This window comes from Passer domesticus, chromosome 2 (genome assembly GCF_036417665.1).
Source record: "Passer domesticus isolate bPasDom1 chromosome 2, bPasDom1.hap1, whole genome shotgun sequence".
NCBI classification, from domain to species: domain Eukaryota; kingdom Metazoa; phylum Chordata; class Aves; order Passeriformes; family Passeridae; genus Passer; species Passer domesticus.
Window position 1 is genome coordinate 8,975,731 of NC_087475.1, and position 21,415 is coordinate 8,997,145.

Consider the following 21,415-nt stretch of genomic DNA (forward strand, 5'->3'; position numbering starts at 1 on the left):
TTTCTCCATTGGCAGATAGTGAAGCACTTAAATTGGTTACCCGGAGAGGATTTGGAATTACCATCCTTAAGTATTTTCAAGAGGTGCCTAAGCAAAGACATAGTGGCTCTCATATGGTGTTTGACAGGTTGCCAGCAGAAAGTTGGACTACAGATCTGCTCCTGACCTCTTGAAGGTTCTGTTTTATTGTTATGACCTCCAAGAAATTTGCTCCCTTCCCTGTTATCCATATGTGAAAGAGGGGCAGAAATGGAAAAATGAATTCCAGAGAAGGAGCATGAGACAACATACCAAAGTTAAAATGTAACGGGCAGAATTGCAAGGTCAAGCAGTTTTGGCTTCTTCCTTTCTGAGCAGGGACAACATAACTTTGTTGTCTATTAGCACAGACTCACAGACATTAGGTTATCCTGCAGTATCAAACACAGTGATCATAGCTGGGAACACCCACAGACAGTGGTCATAGCCTATGCCAACATTTATACGATAATGTAAAAAAACCCACCAAAAATAACAATGCTGTGTGTGTAACTTAAAAAATTGGATTACTTCCTTGGAAAACCAGATTTACTACAGTTGTTGTCCAAACTTGCTTTTCCATCACCTCTGTTAACTGCAGAAATTTCCCAACTGGCTGCAGTAAAAATCCAAAATTCATTAAAAAATTAACACCCAGCCTTTAGGACCACTCTAAAACTGTTGCAAATAAATCATAGAAATTTGAGAACATTTGGTTTTCATATGATGTAATGTAGAAATTATAAACAAAAATTACTTATTGCATATTAGGATTCTTGTGAATGTGAAATTTCTGCATTTTTTTCAAGAACTAATAATTTGTTACATAATAAGTGTTAATTCTATTATTATTGAAGCTGACCTAAAACCATGAGAAAACGCAGAATTGAGTTTCAGCTCTAAAATTTTAACCTGATTTTGGAGATGTGACAAACCTGAGAAGCAGCTTAGTGAAACCCTGTCATAGAGGAACTTTCCTGAAACTGGGGGGACAGACACAGTTATGTGGATGCAGAAAGAGCAGGCCACAGAGGCAGGTCTGCCTGCTTGACTGAATCTCCCATCACATCATGCTTTTGCTGCATGCCTCCAGGGTACATAGAGACACAAAATAATGAGGCAGAGATTCACCTTGCAGCTTCAAGGAGAGAATTCCCCACCCGAACTGGTCACAATATATGTCTAAATGCAGATAGATTACCTTTATTCAGATAGTTATTTACTGGTTACAGTACCTACAGCACACATTAACCTCAAGAATAAACTTTCCTTCCTGACTTTGCAGCTAAATCCCACAGAACAAATTAATGGTATTCCAAAAACACTAAAAACCAGATAATCCTCCAGTCTCCTGAAGTCACAGAGCTTGCTGCCTGGCGAGGTAAAAGGACACTAAAATTGCAGGGAAAAGCCCCCCAGAGCCTTTCTCTAAAACACTTCATAGGATTGTGCAGCTTTTGACTCCAGGTTTCTGACCAAACACCACACACCAGATAAAATTAAAGGATAAGCTCACCAAAACTGTCGCAGCAGCTGCTTGCTGGTCCCTGCTAGTTTTGCAATACAGATGAAATTGCTCCTATCAAACAGCATCTTCTGTTTGCATTAAGACTTCTCTTAACCAACAAATGAAGTTATGAGAAAGGAAGGTGTAGGAAGCAGAGGGTGAGCTGGGCTGCTGTGCAAATGAGGAAAAACCAAGAACCAAGGTCCTTGTTTTGGCTGTTCCAGCCAGGGCTGGGCTGGGCTGGGCTGGGAGTGACCCTGAACATTTTCTTTGGTCAAACTCTACAGATACAGAGTTTTCTCCCAGGGCCCATTGCACCACTCGCAATTTGTGTTCTTCTGTGTGGGCTCATCATGTCATATCATACCTGTGTCAATATTATTTCATAGCTATTTTGCGTTAAATATTTGTACAGGAGCATGTGCTGATAGAAAAAGGCAAAAGAAGACTTGCAGGATCAGCATGAGCAGGGATGGGACTGTGGCTGTGGGGGCTCCAGCACAGCCCAGACAGGGACTCTTGGCCCTGAGCTGAGCCAAAATGAGGGTTCCGAATCCATGGCCAAGGAACTGGACAGGGCATAAATTCTTATTCATGCTTTTGACAATAATGAAGCAGTCTGCATTAAAGAAATCTACATTTTCCTGGAGTTTTTTGGGTGATTTTTCTTCTGCTTGTTTTTTTTTTTTCTCTTCCCCCTTTTTTTTGTTTGTTTGTTGATGTTTTTGGGGTTTTTGTTTGTTTGTTTTCTGTTTTGTTTTGGTTTGGTTTTTTTTAATTTTTTTTTGTTGTTGTTTTTGTTTGTTTTTGTTTTTGTTTTATTTGGACCAAGTTTTCAATTATGCTGTGGTAGTGTTAAACAGTGTGGGGCCCAGAAAGTGAAATATTGCAGCCTGCCTACCTCCTTAGGCTAAACTGCTTGCTGTATAGTCTGAAGTAGGTCAATTGCTAAATACTAAAGTGATTTAATTTGAGTTTCTACCTTCAAATATAATTATCAGATAGGATTTTATGCCACCTGCACTGTCGGTGGTTTTGAAATACGACCATTACTTTCTCATTTCCTCCTCCCTGTAAGGAGAGATGCACTAGGGTAAATCAAGGTGATGGCATATCTGTCAGAGAGGATGATGCCTAGAAATTACAATGCAAGGAACTTATAATTAAAACATACAAGAGAGAAGTTTGACTCCTGGGAAAGACAGACAGCTGTGAAAACATCACGCAGGGTGATAGCTCCTGGTGGGATTTGCTCAAAACCCCTCATGCTGAACCAACCCTGAGATGCTCGGGAAATACAGGAGTTGCCAGGTGAAATGTCAAACAGAAGTAAAATCCTAGAGAAATGAGTAGTGAGGGAATGGAAGGGAAGAAAGAGAAGAAAGGGAAGGAAGAGAAGAAAGAGAAGAAAGAGAAGAAAGAGAAGAAAGAGAAGAAAGAGAAGAAAGAGAAGAAAGAGAAGAAAGGGAAGAATGTCAGGCCATGGTTTCCCTCTTGGTTGTCCTCTGGCAAATGACTCCCAGGACCTTCAAGCCCAGCCCCTGGGACTGAACTTGTGTCATTAGTGATGCCCAGGAGAAAAGACAGCAGACAAAGCAAATGTGGCTCCAGTCAAGGACAAGGGCTCCAGTCCCATCCTGCAGCCTCACAGGGAGAGGACAGTGGCGATGCCCCTTTGTCAGGTCACACCTTGTTCTGGGTCTGGCTGAGCTGGACTCGTTTTCCCACTCATTCTCCCAGTGCTGGCTCTGCACTGGTAGCTGGAAAGGTGCTGGTGCCACACCAAGAGTTTTGGGCACTGCTGAGCAGTGCTGGCACAGCACCAGCGCTGTCCCTCCAACGTCCCACCCCCCATCCATTGGTTGGGGTTGGACAAGATCTTGGGAGGGAACACAGGGCAGCTGACCCAAATCAACCAAAGGGATATTTTATATCATATGATGCCAGCTCAGATGTAAAAGCTAAGGAAAGGAGGAACATTCATTATTTTACAATATGTGCCTTTTGGAGCAAAGATGAGGTGCGTAACTCCTGCTTCCTGGTACATGGCTGGACATCACTTGCTGATGGGAAGAAGAAGAAAAAATCTCTGGGTTTTTTTTGCTTTGCTTTTGTGCATGCAACCTTTCATTTTTGCTTTAGCAATCTGCCTTTTCTCAACCTATGCTTCCTGTCTTATTTTCTCTCCCCTGTCCAGCTGAGAAGGAGTAGAGATGAAGTGTCTTGGTGGGCACCTGGTGTCCAGGGAAGGCCAATCCAACACCCCTGTACAAAGGCTGCCTGATCCCAATTCCCACATGGAATTTCATAGCAAACTCCTGTGAATGAGTGCCACCTAAGAGGAAGGGAACGGCCAAGATTTACAGATGCCTGCAGTTGAAAAGGAACAGCAAATGCCAGAGGGTCCAAAAAAATTTGCAAAGTTTTATTAGTAAATTATACACATGGCATGTTAATTGGGTTAAATTAGCTCCATATCTCCTAGTAGCAAGAGAAATAAAATAATAAAAGAAAAAAAAAAAAGGTGGGAAGAGAGATAAAAGATCATCGGTCCTGGGTCCAGTATCCATGTGGCCAAGAAGAGGTCCAGGGTCCTCAGGGGCACCCCCTGGGCACTGGGGGGATTGATTTCATAGAGAAGCTTTCCCCGGGAGCTCGGGCGCTGTGCCAGGCCTGGTGCTGCCTCACTGCCAGCTTCCCAGGGAGGTGCTGGAGCCACCATCCCTGCAGGAGTTTAAGACTGGATGTGGCACTGAGTTCCATGGTGACGCTGGCTGTAGGTTGTACACGGTGGTCCCAGAGGCGGTTTCCAGTGCAGCCGATCCTGCGATGCCGTGCCCACGGCGCTGTGCCAGGCCTTTCCCGTGCCCAGCCCAGCCCATCCTGCGGTGATCCCATGCCCACAGCCCTGTGCCAGGCCTTTCCCCCCTCAGGATATAGCTGATCCTGCGATGCCGTGCCTGCGATGCCGTGCCCACAGCTCTGTGCCAGGCCTTTCCCCGTGCCCAGCCCAGCCCATCCTGTGGCGATGCCATGCCCACAGCCCTGTGCCAGGCCTTTCCCCCCTCAGGACACAGCCCATCCTGCGGTGATTCCATGCCCACGGCGCTGTGCCAGGCCTTTTCCCGAGCCCAGCACAGCCCATCCTGCAGTGATCCCATGCCCACAGCCCTGTGCCAGGCCTTTCCCCCCTCAGGATATAGCTGATCCTGCGATGCCGTGCCCACAAGCCCTGTGCCAGGCCTTTCCCGTGCCCAGCACAGCCCATCCTGCAGTGATCCCATGCCCACAGCCCTGTGCCAGGCCTTTCCCCCCTCAGGATATAGCTGATCCTGCGATGCCGTGCCCACAAGCCCTGTGCCAGGCCTTTCCCCCCCTCGCCCTCAGGGTCCGGCCGGGCCCGGTGCCGCCCCCGCCGGCCGCCAGGCGGCGCTGCCCGCGGCGCTGCCCCGGCCCGCCGGGGCTTCCTGCCGGCCGCCATGGCCGCGCCCGCCGCGGGGACCGAGCTGCCCGTGCCCGGTGAGTGCGGCCGCTCCTCGAGGCGCCCGCGGGGAAAGCGCGTCTGCCTGTGCCGGCCCCTGCCCGCCTCACCCCGCGGGTCTCCCCCGGCTGCGGGCCCCGCGCCGGGCCGGTGCCTCGCGGCGTCTGGGGGGAAAGGCGTCCGCCGCCGGAGCTCGGACGGGGCAGCCCCGTCAGCGCGGGGGCAGCGCCGGGGGCCGCGGGTAACTCGGAGCATTAATGGTTAGTTTGTGTCGCGGCTTGGCCCAGGGTAATGTTCCGGCGTTGGCTCGTTGCTGGGGTAACAAACGCCTCGTGTACGTCCTGTGGGATTTAATTTACCGAGTTGATGGGGTTCCGTTTCCAAGCTGGCGGCAGCGCTGAAGCACGGGATGGGTCAGGCTGGAAGGGACCGCGAGGGTTGTCTGGTCTCACCTCCCTGCTCAAGCAGGCTTATCCCCCAGCACATGGCACAGGATTGTGTCCAGACGGTTCTGGGATATGTCCAGTGAGGGAGACTGCACAGGAAAGAATTTCTTTCTCTTGTTCAGGCGGAACTTCCCGAGCATCATTTCTGCCCATTGCCTCTTGCCCTATTGCACTGCACCACCGAGCAGAGCCTGGCTGCATCTTCTTGGCACCCCCTGGGTTTAGATTTTTATACACATTAATAAGGTTCCCTCTAAGCCATCAATTCTCAAGGCTGAACAAGCCCAAATCCCTCAGCCTTTCCTCATAAAGAGATGCTACAGTCCCACAAAATCCTTGTTGTCCCCCCCGGACCCACTTTGTGATCTCCATGTCTCAGTTGTACTGAGGAGCCCAGAACAGCGCACAGGAGTTGTGTCCAGTTGTGAAATGTTGTGGCTTAGTCAAATGAATGAGATACAAAAGGCATTGGAAAATGTATCAGCTTTTTTGTATATACTGAAGAAAGAACAGAAAATGTTATCATGTTAACCCTTCTGAAGGGAAAATAAATGAACCAGAGAGCTCTCTACCTGCTGAAGAGACTGCTAAAAAAGTTCAGAAGTCCTTGGCTGTCTGGCTGGTAGATGAAAACTTAAAACAGAGTTTTCAGATGCTGTTTAGCTTGTCTGTAGTTGTAGGTGTGTCTAGGTAAAATAACGAAAAAACTCAGCTCTTTCTTTAAGAATGCTTGAGTTTGTCTGCACAAAGCTTGTTGAGCAACTGAAAGTGAAAAACACATCTAGTGAGGTAATAAGTGCAATTTATACGTGTCTGCTCCATCTGATAGATACAATTACTTCGTTGGAAATAGGGGAAGCTTTTGCATTAAATAATTATTTTAAATGCAAATCAAATATACAGTTTAAGAAAGAACTTTCAGGTTTTGGAGGTGGGGTGCATATTGTTGATGAGATTGTTTTCATTGAAAGTAAATGCACTAAGAGGTTTCAATGTAATTTTCAGAAACAGTCTTCTGTTATTGTGTATATTTCCTAACATGTGTTACATGATAACAAAATTTACAAGGAAAAGGTTTGGTTTATTCTTGGCTTTAGTTTTGGTGTTTTGTTGGGTTTTTTTGGGGGGGTTGGTTTTTTTGGGTTTTTTTTTCTTTATGTTTTATAGCACAGGCTTTGACATTTTAAACTAGGAGGTCTAATAGAGCTTTTATATCTGAGTTGACATTGTCCACAAGAATTTTGACAAATTATTTATCTTGTAAGTTCATTTTTTTTCTATAGAATTGATATTTTCTGTCAAACCGCATGCCTAACCAAAAGCTGAACACGTAGTTAACATTCTGTAAAGTGTGAAGAACTGAGAAACCCGGCGGACTACAGCCTGAAGAGCTGCTTAGACTTTATTTTGGGGTGGTTTTGTTTGGATTTTTTAGATCATGGCTTTATCACTGAATCACAGAATGGTTGGGCTTGGAAGAAATCTCTGGAGACCATCTGGTCCAACCCCCTTGGTGAAGCAGGTTCACCCAGAGGAGGTTGCACAGGATTGTGTCTAGGCAGGTTTTGAATCTCTCCAGAGATGGAGACTCCACAGCTTCTCTGGGCAGCCTGTTCCAGTGCTCTGCCACTCACACAGGACAGTTCTTCCTCCTGTTTGGGTGAAATGAGAGTTTTGCCAACTCCTGTTTTGAAGGCTAAGAGAAGAAAAAAGAGAAAGATAAGAAAATAAAATGTGCCACTGAATTGATAGAACATGTCTATTTCAAAATATGTGAGGCAAAATTTGCTTTCACTAAAATTGACATATTTTTGTGTTCCAGAGTCAGGTGCTGTTTTCACATTCGGGAAAAGCAAATTTGCAGAAGATATTCCTAGCAAGTTCTGGTTCAAAAATGACAAGCCTGTACTTATATCATGTGGAGATGAACATACAGCTATTATTACAGGTCAGTATTGGAAATGGAGGATATAGAATCAGAATTGTTCAGGTTGGAAGAGACCTTTAAGATTATGAAGTCCAACCATTAACCCAGCACCAAACCATGCCCCACGTGCCACATCTATGCATCTTTTAAACACCTCCAGGGATGGTGACTCAGCCACTGCCCGCGGCATCCTGTTCCATGAAGGAATTTTTCCCAGTCTCTGGTCTAAACCTTCCCTGGCACAGCTTGAGGCCATTTCCTCTCATGCTCTTGCTTGTTACCTGGAAGAAGAGGCCAAACCCCCTCTGGCTACAATGTCCTTTTTGGACGTTTGTAGGGTGATAAGGTCTTCTCTGAGCCCCCTTTTCTCCCACAGCTTCCCTGGCAGGACTTGTGCTCCAGACCCTTCTGTGGACACATCCCAGCCCCTCAATGTCTTTCTTGTAGTGAAGCTGACCTGTATCATTAAGTGGTGTATTTGGACACCTTTGAAAGTTAGGAATTTTACCTGCATCCTGAGGTAATGCGTTAATTGAGGTTGGGGAGAGGAGAGAGGATTGCTTTGTGGGAACTGTTGGATGCCTTTGGAGTTAGTGTGAGGTCACTCAAGGTTTTCACAGGACTTGCCCAAGAATTGTTTGGAGGAAGTTTTTAACTGAATGTATGACAGGATTTGAACTAAACGTAACGTAGTTCAGGCTGAATGTTTCTCGTGAATCTGACAATGTTTAGTATGTTAATTTATTGTATCATGAAAGTAACAGTAACTGCTGAACACCACAAGTTCAATAGAAGTCTCCTTGAAACAATAAATACAATTTATTGTATTTACAATTTATTATGTCTCTCAAATTCAGTTTGGAATTGCTGTTAACTGTCAGATGAAAATAGCCCTAGAAAGAGCAACTCAATAAAGGATTTCAGAGAATCCTACAAAAATCAGAAATAAATGGAAAAAGTGTTCAAAGAAACTCTGGTATAATAGAGGGAGCATTATTAATGGTTTTTTCTTTTATTTGAAATGGTGGAAACAATACTCATTGAAGAATTTTTTTCATTTTCTTTTACATGGAAGGGACTACTCTTCTGTGGATAAGTGTGTGTGATGATTGTACTGACAATCAACTGCTGTCAAATAATAAGACTTTGTTGTTGAAAAAAATATATGTGTATTTTCAGGACTTTAAAAATTGGAATGTAGTTATTGCTCATCAATATCCAATTGGTAATTTCTTATTAAATAATTAGCTGAGGATTTCTTGCAATGTTCACAAGCAACATTGAAGATGCTGAATTTTTAGAAAGAACTATTCCAGGCAAGATGAAAAAGACTATAGATTTCATGGGCTGCAGAACACCCTGAGGTGAAATTACATGATGAATTTTTCAAGCCTAACTTCACGGCAGATGAATTATACATTAATAGTTTATTTTGAACAAAGCTTGGCACTTTTTCTTGGATTGAACCAATAATATTAAATTACCTGTTGCGTTAAATTTATCCAGATGTAACCTGGGGCATTTTCCTTTTGCATTTTCTTTTTACATATACTTTTATATGCCCACACCCACTTTGAGATAACACAGGTATAGTTCCGAGTTTAAACCAGTGAATTTGAATTGCCTCCCAGTTAACCCCAGGCAGCAGCAATCCCCAAATTCCCACATCACTGTAATAGTGACCACTTAGATAAAGCTTTTGAAGAAGTCATCTTGCAGAGATTTTCTTGCAGCACCATTGCTGTGTAATTTCCCCTTCTCTCCATTATTTTAGTATATGCAGCTTGTTTCAAAAGTGTCTCTGTAGCTTGCCCTAGCTGTTGTAGTGGGCAGGTACATCACCAGGGAGGCTTCTAGATGATCAGATCTTTATTTCCTCAAAGCTTTTGCTCTCAAGGAACTGTAGAAGGATGAGGAAAACACTTCTTTGGTAGCAAAAGGTTTTCTGGGTCATTGTAAAAGCAGAAGTGAGAGTAAAGTGTGGATCAACAACAAGCAAAGGCAGAGAAACTGCAAGAGTTGTACAAAAAAAGTGCAAAAGGGAAGGAAAAAGCTCTTCTCCCTCATTTGTTCTTCACACCAGTGCATGCCCATGTGCACCTCACATTTCTGCAGTTAGATGGAATTGGACGATACAGCCCTTGGGAATGACCCTGAGCTGCAGTAACACCTGGAATAAATGGTTCAGAAGCTCATGCTGATAATGAGTTTACTGAGAAGGGTACAGACCTTGTGGGAAACCAGGAGCTTCTTCAGCTGAACCTGACCTGGAAGAGATAAAAGGCAAACATCGCCAAGGAAGGAAAAGTATCTCAAGCAGGTGTGTGTTAATGCATGCTTCATTTTAGTTTCAGTCTTTAGTTACAGGTCACAAAATTTCCCCCTCCTTTTTTTTTTCCACACCTTGAAAGAGGGAGTGGGAGGTATATTTGTAGGGGACAGTAGAATATGAGGTAGATGAAAATATAGAAATATACCAATTTTGCAGTTAACGTGGCTCAACAATCATAAATAAAACAATCACCCGAACTGATACAAATAATTCCTGAATGCTGGATTTGGGCAAGAGAGTTGGCTACAACTAGCAACAGATCTTGACTGAATACTAATGAATAAAATGTACAAGAACTGATATTTAGCATTCAAACAAAATATTCAGAACTTTTCAAACTTTCATCTAATCTGGCATCAATATTCCCATATGACTTTTATAAACACAAGTGTAAAATAAATACAAAACACTCCATCCTTTGACTTTCTAGGTCAGGAGTTAAGAGTCCAACGTGTAGTGGCTGCATGTTGGAATTGATAGGACCAGTGATAGTTACTTGCTGACTTTGAGATGGCTTGCTGAGCTAGTTGAAGAAAAGTTTTCTTCTCCAGGAAGGAAGTTTAGGGGTGAAATTTGTGTTTCTTTATTCTTTTGCTATCTACCATTGGCATAACCTTGATTAAAATGTCCAAGCAGGAATTTTTTAAGCAGTGGTCTTCTTTAGGCATTTAATGCAATCATGAGTAACATATATTCCAGTATCACTTGTAACATGTTTCATAATGGTTCTTGCCTCATTTCTGTATTTTTTGACCCAAGCATACTGATAGTCCATTCCCTGCATCTTCTACAACTGCAGGCTTTGGAAAGCAAGTAATTAATCCTCATGGGAGCTGGTGTGAAGAAGTATGAATATGAATACTTTTAAGAATCTCCTTCCAATGCCTATGCATTAAATTTTGTTTCCTACAAAACTCTTAAACTTAACAGCTATCTTATTGTTTATTTGCCTTGATTAGCCTATCCTAGGCAGCTTAACCACATTTAATCAAAGAGACTGATCCTGTTCACAAGGGGGAAAGTGCTGATGAATGAAGACACCTTTTCTGAACTCAGCCTTGGAGAGAATTGAAGCCCCCAGCACAAGAAGGCAGAAGGAAAGAAAGAAGTATCAATTGTAAAAGTGGGAGTGAAAAGAGGTGCATGTGGAACCACAAGAAGATAGTATACTCATAATTTCAGGTTTTGTAAGGCATTAAGCATTCAACAGAGATGCTGGAAACCCTCCAGGTGTTTTGTCACCAGTTTTCTTCTTCTGCTTACCAGTAGGTCATCAGAACATGGCCGATTATCTTTTGCATCAACTGCAAGGAGAGCATGAGAAAGATTAGTACACATTTGTGTTGATGTGTATGAACAAGCAATGTGCTGGTTTTGCTTGTGCGATGCCAAATGTCCTAATCATGACTGTGCTTGTTGCTCAATAAAGTTTCTGAAAATACCTTGACTTGTCTAACAAAACTGATGCCACTCCTATTTTCCTGAGATTTATTTGACTTCTATATGAGTTTTAAATCAACTGTTAACATAATTTTTTCACTATGTAGCTCAAATAAAAATAATTTTAAAAGTAATTGTGGTGCCTTGGCATTTGCTACTCTGTACAAAATACTACCTTTTATGTTTTATTCCGATACAGTTTCTCAGAAGGATCTTGTAGTAAATATTCAAGGCCTGTACATTGCCTCCCCATCTTACTTCTCTCCCACACTCATATAATTTAAAAAGAAAGGGGGAGAATATGTACAACATACCTTTAAACATAGGTGATTAGAGTACTTGGCTGCCTGCTATGACAAAGCATATGGGATTTCAGCTGATATTTCCCAGCTGCCCAATGAATGCCTTTAAAAGCACTTCATGAAACAGAAGTGCACATACTGATGGGGTTGCCAGGAATCACAGTTGTGATAGCAACTGTTCATGAGAAACGAGGTGGGAGACAATCTTTTACTGAAGGGTCCCACAAAACCTCTGTTGCTACACATGCAAGTGTCTTGTGCCTTCCCTGGTAGCCCTGAACTGCTGTTGGTGAAACATCTGCTGGTGTACCTGCCAGGGAACACATGCTTGGGAGAAATACTTCAGTTTTGCATCAGGATAAAGGTGGAAACTGCTGTTGGAAGTGTGTTTTCATCACCAAAACAGTCTGAGTAGGCCTTTTCATTATCTCCAGTTGTTTCCCTCCTGCCCAGAGTCACAGTCTTACTTACTCTGCTGGTCCTGTCTTGTGCCAGCCATTCCACCTGGCAGGTGGCCACGATCTGGATGATGGCATCAAAGTGGAAGCAAAAAAACCAAGCTGAGTTTTGATCAGCAAAAGTGGAAGCAAAAAAACCAAGTTTTGATCCTTGCCTATTTTTCTGCTGTTGGATTCAGTGCATCTGTGTGACGGCTGGCATATCTCAGTATGCAGTTATGAAAATTGTGCCTTTTGCATGCAAAATTATATTGGATTTCTTGGCCAGCTTAGATTGAATCACGTCTCTTCCAAAACTCGATTTGCTGTACAGACTGAGAAGTGTTGATTCATTACAGGCATTTGTTTAGGTTCTTCTGTAGTGCCTGTTAATTCTCATTCTCTTTCTAAATTAACTGCTTCCCAGATTTCTTATTTTCTATTATACTCCTAGGAAACCTGAAATTATAAAAGGCTGTCACTCAGTTGTAAAAGAATGTGGAAAAATTCCTCTCATCTATTAAGCTCCTTGACTTACAAAGCAATGCCTGAGAATTTAAAGACTGATATAAAACCCAACAGATTATAGGATGAAAAGCATGACCTTGTTTGAATTTTGCATGGATAAAAGAGAATGTGCTTAAATTGAATTAGGGCAGCTTGGCATCATACTCCCACAAAAGTATTGCTGTCTTAGGAAAGCAGTTGAAAAGTGTAAAGCAAGGATACAAGGAAGCCATACCAATATAGGATAGATGTCATTTGCTGATAAAAATCCTTTCTGTTAAGGTGTGTTTGCTGTCAGCGACAGCTCTGCATGTGTTTGACATGATTACATTATCGAAATTAGGATGGAGATATAAATGCTGTTAGTAGAACACTGTGAGCATGAATTTGACCTTTGTCTTTCTTCCCTTCCAGCTTTCTTGGAAAGACATAATATTGACACATAGTCCCACGTGCCAAGAATTGTAAAATCTAACAATCAGGATTTTAGATACTGGTTACAGTTAAGCACTGGTGTGGTTTTATTTTTTTGAACTATATGATTATCTTTAAGAAAATGAATGGATATTTTTATTAGAATAGGATTTTTGGGTAATATTTAAAACATTGCAATATCATATTTAAAAGTCTGTAAATCACAATCAGAACTTTCACTGGAACAGCCATATTATTTTGGCATTATTATATGGAATTGCAATTATGGATTGTGGTTGTGGTAGTTGTAGATGATGAGGGTGACGAGCTCTATGAGAAAATTTCTGTCTAGGATGACAACATGATGATGGAGCCTAATGCACAAAGATCTGCAAACCTTCAGAAGTAAAAAAAGTCGTTCTATTTTTTGTAAAAGGGTGGGAGTGTGGGGAAAGGTTGTTGTTTTGTTGTGGGTTTTTTGGATAAATCAGTTTCTATTGTTTTATAAAGATTTCTCTTGGAATAAGGGTCTTATTTTCCAGTAGGAACTTTACCGCTTTTCAAGGTGTGATAGTTTAAAAAAATGAAATAAATGAGTCCATTTTAAGGTATTGTCAGTAGTCAGTTTTGTCCAATTTTCATCCCAGATGACAAAATTCTCATCTGTTCATATACCATCCTTAGAAAAAGCACTGTTTTTTTCAGAATCAGTTCATTGTTTGCAATGGTCAAACATGCAAGTCCAATGACACATCATAGGAATTTCTGAAAGGTGATTCTAGCATTGTCGCTGTTGAACAGTTGTAACCTAATGTCTGAATTTAGGTTTACAAAACTCTCTGACTGCATGGTGGGTTTATATATTCTGTCTTTATATGCAAAATAACAAATTAATACAGTATAGTGTTAAATTGATACAGTATAGTAATAGTTTGTGAAAATTTATCAGAAACTATGTTTGATAGAAGTGCACATTTGTAAATCAATTTAAGAGAAGACATTTAACAGTAAAAGAAATATCCCACCCTAAACAAACAAATAAACCAAATATTACAAATCTGTACTTCTATTTATCAAATAGCTCCATTATTCATTTGTAAATTTGGAGTAAAAGATGTGGGTGCTCAGTTTGATGTGCTGTTATTTTATAAGGGGGCTTATAGATACTGGGGTTTCTGAACTGCAGGGTCTGCCCAAAGTACATCTTGTTTTCTGAAGAGCACATCATCTGTGCTGTAATTAAAGATGAGAATGTTTCTTCTTCTGGCTTTCTTACTTAAACAATGCAATTACATTTTTTGAACTGTAAAATCACAAGGATATTAATTATTGTTTACACTCATGTACTGAATTGCCTAAACTTAAACCTTAGATTAGACATGAAGTGATAAGTTCATTGTGAGTGAATGACCATCTTGTCTCCAATGAGGTGTTCAAACCCTTGTATGGATTCTGTCTGTGATTTTTTTCAGGGAAAGGTAAACTGTACATGTTTGGCAGTAACGACTGGGGCCAGTTAGGACTAGGATCAAAGAACACTGTCAGCAAACCAACCTGTGTAAAAGGTTTGTGTGATTTTTCTTTTTTTTCTTTTCTTTTGTCTTTTTGAAAGGAGACCTTTGTGAAAAGGTACTTCATAGGATAATTCCAAAATAACTGATTCTTTATTTTTCTTCATCACAAGTGCACATTAGTGCACAAGATTGTGAAGGTAGCTCTAAAGGATCCCTTACTGATTTTCCATTACTTTAGATTCTGAGTCCTTTTGCATCTGAGGATTACTTTGGATACGTAGAATCCTGTCATTTTTGAGGGCTCTGACTTTATGTAGTACTTGCCTATTCTCTCAAACCACATCTTCATTTTTTACTGCAGACAATAATCAGATGCTTGGTCTCTGCATGGTCTGTGCTTTAGAAGCCATAGTTCCAGCAGCATTGTGCAACCTCTGTGTCACTATTTTCTTAGCAACTTTGTAAATGAAAAAAATCTATCAGAAACTTTTCACGAGTACTGCTACATTTTTAACAAGTATAAGAAATGCCCCAGGGGACATAAATGTTAATACATTTTTATGAGGCAGTAAAATAAATTCCTGTATTCTTTCATGTGATGGAAAATATGTTTTCATTGCACTGTGATCTTTTTGATCTTTCCTAGCTGTTTTTATCTTGTCAAACAAAGCTGAGTCAATACTTTTCCTTATCCCTTTACTTATGTCAAGTCAGATCTATCCCATTAACACATTTCTTTTCACTATTAGATGTTTATCTTCACTCTTTCTGCCAGCAGATCGATCTGTTAGCTTATTGTTAAAAACAAATTATCCTGCTTGTTCAAACTCTGTTCTTCCTAATTTAGTTTATTCTACTGTCCTTTATTTGCTCCTGCCTCCATCTCTCTTCAGACTGAAAATGCAGCAACTCTCAGGTACACATTTTCTGTCAGCCATGTGAGAGATTGATTCCTACCTTGGCTTAAATAGATTTGGTTTCAAGTTTTGGGTTTGCTGTTGAATTGCAATGGAGAATAAAAGATGAAGAGAAGATGACAGCAATTCAAAGCAGACCTGGCATCCATTGAAAAAAATCACAAGGGGGGTGTCTTTTTTCTCTTGGCAGTGGACAGCAGGAGGAATTCTGGAGCTTTTCTCTCTAGCCTTTGGTCATCACTTGGCTTTGGGAATGAAGTTGCAAGGACACTTTTCAGTTTCTGCTTGGAGCCAAGTGCTTATGTCTGCATGTTTTCCTTAAAAAAATGTCTGGGATTTGGTTAGAGATTAATGACATTGATTATGAAAAATCCCCATCTACATTGTAAATATAGCATGTCTCATAACATATAATTGGTTAGCCTAAGTGGGAGGAAGTTTAGGGAGCACAGGATTCTGAAGAGCTGATTAAGATCATCTCTGAAGTTGAAGAGTGTTGGGATATAAAGATTGTAGGAAGAAACCAGCATTGGAAATGCTATTGTTCCAGCCTGATGGTAGTGGTAAGAGTCAGGAGCTTGAATTTGGACAAATTAAATTTCTGTCTGTGTGACAGAGCAGGGGCAGTTCATGCTTAAGTTGATAGGTTTGTTTGGTGACTTGGTAGAGGGCACCTTAATCTGAATGTTAAAGAGCTGATGAAAGTTGATCTGCAAGGGCTGAAAAAGGGTTTGTGAAAGGGATGATTGTTGTTGTCTTTGTTACGGACTAGTGCAGTGGAAAAGCAATTAAAGATTTATTAAAAATAATCCTGTTTTAGAGCATTGTGTAGGGTACAGGAACATGACTGAGAGAAGATAATTTGTTGACAATGAGCAGTAACTGGAGCAAGGATAGAAAAGTCAGAGACATTTTTTCTCTCTATTTCTGAAATGGAGTATGCTTGTCATAGGAGAAGAGGAGCCTCTGTATTCTCTCTTTCCCACCAAAATAATTCCTGACTCCCCTCACATACATTCCTAGTCTTTCAAAGAGACTAGACTGCAAAGAAGTGCATGCCATGGCACTCTCATTGGTGCTAACTCAGCTGAAATTGAGACAGGATGACACATGCAAAAAATGTAGGCACTAGTCCAGGTGGGGCTGCCCTTGGCAATTGAGATCAGTGATCAGGAAATGATCAGAACAGAGCAGAAAAGGGATGTGAGCACTACAAAGGGAGGCAGGGATGGTGAGACAAAGGAACAGGATGGTTTCAAAGATTTACAATAGTGGGAAAAGTCTAAGGGAGAAGTAACAATAGCACTGTTAATGAAAACTGGAGACAGCTTAAATCATTAATTGTATCCTGCAACTTAATATATTCTTTGAGACATATCCCATAAATGGCAAATTCCAGGGACTGTGGCACTGGGGTGAGGTAACCATCATCAAGTTAACTTGAGTGTTTTAAGTTTTTAAGGTTTGACCTATTTTCGTATCTTGGGGGAATACTGATTTGATAAGTCATGTGCTAGATTGAAATGTGCAATGAATTTTGTAATAATTCTGTTCATAAAAATGTGAAAAGAAGAAATCAGAGCTCCCTCTAGAGCATAGAACATTTTATTGTTGAACAAGCTATCAGCTTGTTTATAACTTTCTCTCCTGTTTGGTTTTAATTCTTAGCTTTAAAACCAGAAAAACCAAAACTTGCTGTTTGTGGAAGAAACCACACTTTAGTTTACACAGGTATGTAACCTCTATTTCATACATATTCAAGATTCATTTCTTCCTTTGCTTTCATGCAAAATTGCATTAGGAACCTCAGAAGTATTGAAGAAGGAAAAAAAAAAAATGAAAATGGGTCTTCTAAAAGTCAGGGGTTTGATTTCTTAGAATTCAGAAATTTTTAGAATTTTTAAATTTATTCTGAGCAAATGCATTTATAAACTAATGTTAGATGGTAGTTTTCTAGTAATAGACATATAGAAAAATTTCTTGCTGGCATTTGAGGTGTGGTTAACAAATATGAATATTTCCTTTAAGCCCTGTAAAGATATATTGTTATTTTTATATACATCTGTACTCAAATTTATCTTTGATAAATAATATTTATTAATGTGAAGTTATAAATTTGCATAAATATAATAGAACTGAATGTTTTCAAGTCTTCAAATTTTCCTGCATTTTTGGCTACAAAACATAGTCTGCTATTTCAGTGACAAATTGCTTTATTAAGCTTATATAAATAAACTGTAAATTTAAACTTAAAAATAAATTTGTAGAGTCACAGTATACAGAGAATTTATGAAGGTTCTTGTCATACTTCTACAATTTATATAATGGAAAAGCCATCTCTGTGATTGCAATCCTTTAGCTTTCAGTAATGTTGTAAAGAGGGTTGTTTGGTTATTAGGAGGTTTATATACGTGGAGACCCTGAATACTGTAAATAAGATTGTTAGAATAAAATAGAACGTATTAATAACAATGGAGTGTGCAAGTCTGCACAGGGTAAATATTAGTCACCTTTGGTGTACACACTGGAGAGATAATTTGTGGCCATTATATGTCAGTTTATTTGTCACATTTCTGTCTGGGTTTCTGTTAATAATAGGATGTATCTGTTTCTGCATAGATGAGCACTTTAGATGTGAAACATACTAAAATTAAAAGTATAAATCTTAAAGTTCTCTAAGGTTGAAGATATCTGTCATCAGCATTAAATTCAAGATTCAAAAAAAAATCTGGCTAATTAAATTGGAAGTTATTTAAATATTAAAATAAGTAAAATATCTCTAATAAAAAAACTAAGTAGAAATATATGTCATTCCCAGTACTCAAAACTATGAAGTTATTAATTTCTTTAATTTACATACTAATACAGCTTCAGTTTTTCTTGTGTGTGACATCATGCACCCTCTTCCTCCCACTCTATCTTAAAATATACATTATTTGTGGAAGAAGCTGCTTCTGGTTGCCAGGGCTACTGGTAGTCATTTTATCAGAGCTCTTGCAGAACTTCCAATCACATTTGTTTTACATCAGTCTCCAGAATAATGGGAAATGCAGTAAGGTCTTTAGGAAGTTCTGCTCTACGTATGTACAGGAAAACCTTGCTAGTTACAACAGAAACTTCTAATTTCAGCAGGAGGGTGTTTCAGGGCAATAGACCCTAATGTTTTTGTGGTGTTTTTCCATTGAAAATTAAATTACCTCTTCTGGTTTCTTTTTTTCTATGTATTACCTGTGCCCTTCTGTATGCAGAAAAAGGAAATGTCTATGCTGCTGGAGGTAACAGTGAAGGTCAGTTGGGATTAGGTGACACAGAGGAAAGGACCACATTTCATTTAATTAGCTTTTTCACCAACCAGCACAAGATCAAGCAGCTATCAGCTGGATCATACACCTCAGCAGCAGTAACTGGTGAGAACAACTGCTAAGAAAATCTATTTATGTGTGCCCAGCCTGGTTCCAGGAAGACACTTAATCCAGCATTCTGTCTGTATATGTGGGTGCATTTTCTAACCTCACTGTCTTCTTTCCTGGATAGCCACAGTAATTTTTTTTTTTTTCACAGTCAATTGCCTACTTTAACAATTTGGTGTCTCATTAACTTCTTAGAGTTTTTGTGAACATTTAGTAGAAATGCTTACAGAGGAGGAATGGTATGAATACTCTCAAAATGGAAAAAAAAACCCCTTCAGTTTATTTCCAGGGAAAGCAGCTACAAAACATGAATCCTATGAAAACTAAGCACCTCTAATTCCACCTGTTACTGCAGCTATTGCAGTCCATTGGTTCTGCACAGGCTGTACAGCTGTGTCATTCCTTACTAATTCTGGGGGAGACTGAGCCTCTCACTTGTTTCTCAGGTAGCAGAATGATACAATATACCAATGCTACATCACAACATGCTGAAATCCACACAGTTATAATACTTCCTGTCACAAAGTGGATGGGTGGTCCTTTATTGCCCTGTAATGCAATTTTTCATGTCTTGCTGTAAAGCAGCTTTTTCTGTACCTGTTTAGGGTAAGTTATTGAGGCTGTAATTTCAGAACTTAAGAGAGATGCTAGCCTACTTGTTTGGTTGGTTGGTTTTTGGGTTTTTTTTATGCCAATTGCTGACACTCTCCTGAGACTTTTAGATTCTTACGACAACTTTTAGTTATTTTACCTCCTCACACCACCTCGGTAGCACTGTAGGTGGTACTTTTTTATTCACATTTTATTTCCCAACAATAAGAAATATGCATAGAGAAGACTTTATCTCTTCTAAAAGAATCTACAGACTTTTCATGTTGCTCACTGCCTTTTTTTTTTTTTTGCTGTTTTACTGTTGCCACTGATCTTTGTTTCCATAGAAGCTGATCTTATTAAACCTGGAACATCTTCTGCTGTAGTTTAAGGAGAGCAAAATGAAGCTGGTCATTATAACCACCTGTGAGAAGAACTGAAAGATAAGGCATGAATAAGTGGGATGCCTACCAAAGTCAGAACAATAAGTCTGGAAGAATGAGAAAGGGGTGACTTAGACCTAGGAATGAGAAGATGCTTTAAATTCACTGTAATATTTTCATACTGACCTCTGGCAACTGAATTGTCTCACTCACTCTCTTCCTCTTTCTGAAGGAAAGTTTTTTTACACAGTATTTTTTCTGTTGGTATTTATGGCCTAACATTGGTTGATGTGTAAGTGTTCTGGGTCACTTTGGAAAAGCTTAAGGAAAACCCTCTTATTTCCAACTCCGTTTTGCATTGAGCTAAATTATCATTTATATCTTTGAGATCATGACATTTAGTAGTATCATATACAGAGTTTCTGAAGTACTCTTCAATAAATAGATTAACTTTTTATTAGTTTTTGTTTTAAATCTATTAACTATCTGTGTCTTCATTTCAGAGGATGGGCAGCTCTTTGTGTGGGGTGATAATTCAGAAGGGCAGATTGGCCTGGCCAGTGAAGCCTCTGTCAGTGTCCCATGCAAAGTGGATATTGGAAAACCTGTTTCCTTTGTATCCTGTGGATATTACCATTCTGCCTTGATTACAGGTAAAAGAATAGGAATAGAGGTTAGTGGAGACAAGACAGTGGTTTTCAAATAGTTATTTGAAACTTGATACCCTATAATTTTTAAAAACTGCCATGGGACAGAAAGCCTCCTATGTAGTTTTGTATCACACAGAGAAAAAATTGCAGTTGATTTTCTGCATTTGCACATTGTCATGTGAAAGTATATTAGAAAGAATGAAATATCTTATCACAGTTTGTTTTAATTAGAGTTATTGCATATATTGTGGATTAAAACTATGGTTTCAAAAAGCCAACTTTTTTAATTTTTATGATCAAATAATAAATGTTATCTTCTCTAGAAATACCAATATTGAACTGAGATGCTGTTATGAGAAAAAATTAATCTTGTTAGAAGTAAAAGATTGTTGTCCAAGTTTGTTTTTCTGTCTTAAAATTTAAGTTTTGAAGTCAGTTAAACTGGCAGTACGTGATAGGAGGAGAAGCAATGCTGTAGTGAGCTGTTGTCTGATCTCCAAACCAAACCACCTCCCTATTGCTTTCCACCTGTCTCTTCCCAACTCTCCATTGGTTTCCAAAGTGATGATTCCACTCATCTTTTAATAATGCCAGTATGGATGAATTATCAGCCAGTATTGATGGCATTATGTATGAGCAGCCATGAATTCCTCTCAGCCATATAGATTTACATTATTAAACTTTACTGTTTGGTCCCCTTAGAGTAATTAAAGATTTCAAAGGATCGATAGTTTTGATTGTAAAGCTTTTAATGGGTACCCAGGAGCTATTCCATCTGATACCTTTCCCAGATTACATGATAAATGTTACTTTTCCACATACAATATCTTTATTGCTCTCTGAGAACATGCTGTTAACAGAATGAGAGCTTGCAACGATGGACAAATATTAATTAGGTGTTAGGCAGGTAGTGTGCGACTTTTTATTACAAATGCTTTATTACAGTAAATGAATTAAGTGCTTGGGACTGATCAGGACCTCAGCACCTGTTAGGAACAATACAGTTTCCTGGACTCAGAACAAATGGGGGGAAAAAAAAGATACCTGCTTCAAGGATGTGTGCCTTTGAGCCAAGAGCTGAAGGTCCAGGAGTGCAGCAGGATGTCACAATTCTTATTAGTAGAAGGATTGAGGACAAA

General features: G+C 40.0%; 2 protein-coding genes across 7 annotated transcripts in view; one reads left to right on the forward strand and one right to left on the reverse strand.

The window, feature by feature from the left end:
- OTC (ornithine transcarbamylase) overlaps window positions 1-1,683 on the reverse strand; it is a 31,415-nt gene extending 29,732 nt beyond the window's left edge. Inside the window, exon 1 of the mRNA XM_064411265.1 lies at window positions 1,535-1,683. Within this exon, the coding sequence (XP_064267335.1) occupies window positions 1,535-1,611 (77 nt within the window). The 5' untranslated portion in view covers window positions 1,612-1,683. The remainder of the gene's footprint in view (window positions 1-1,534) is intronic.
- A 3,275-nt stretch (window positions 1,684-4,958) lies between these two features.
- Window positions 4,959-21,415, forward strand: part of RPGR (retinitis pigmentosa GTPase regulator) — a 39,459-nt gene continuing 23,002 nt past the window's right edge. The window contains exons 1-7 of one of the 6 annotated variants that reach the window (XM_064407341.1): window positions 5,029-5,044; window positions 7,275-7,400; window positions 9,463-9,699; window positions 14,284-14,376; window positions 16,911-16,973; window positions 18,491-18,649; window positions 20,130-20,279. In XM_064407341.1, coding sequence (XP_064263411.1) covers window positions 14,301-14,376; window positions 16,911-16,973; window positions 18,491-18,649; window positions 20,130-20,279 — 448 coding nt within the window. In that variant the 5' untranslated portion in view covers window positions 5,029-5,044; window positions 7,275-7,400; window positions 9,463-9,699; window positions 14,284-14,300. Of the gene's footprint in view, window positions 5,045-7,274; window positions 7,401-9,462; window positions 9,700-14,283; window positions 14,377-16,910; window positions 16,974-18,490; window positions 18,650-20,129; window positions 20,280-21,415 lie in introns of those variants that run through there. The other 5 variants (XM_064407338.1, XM_064407342.1, XM_064407339.1 and 2 more) reach the window with 5 other exon arrangements.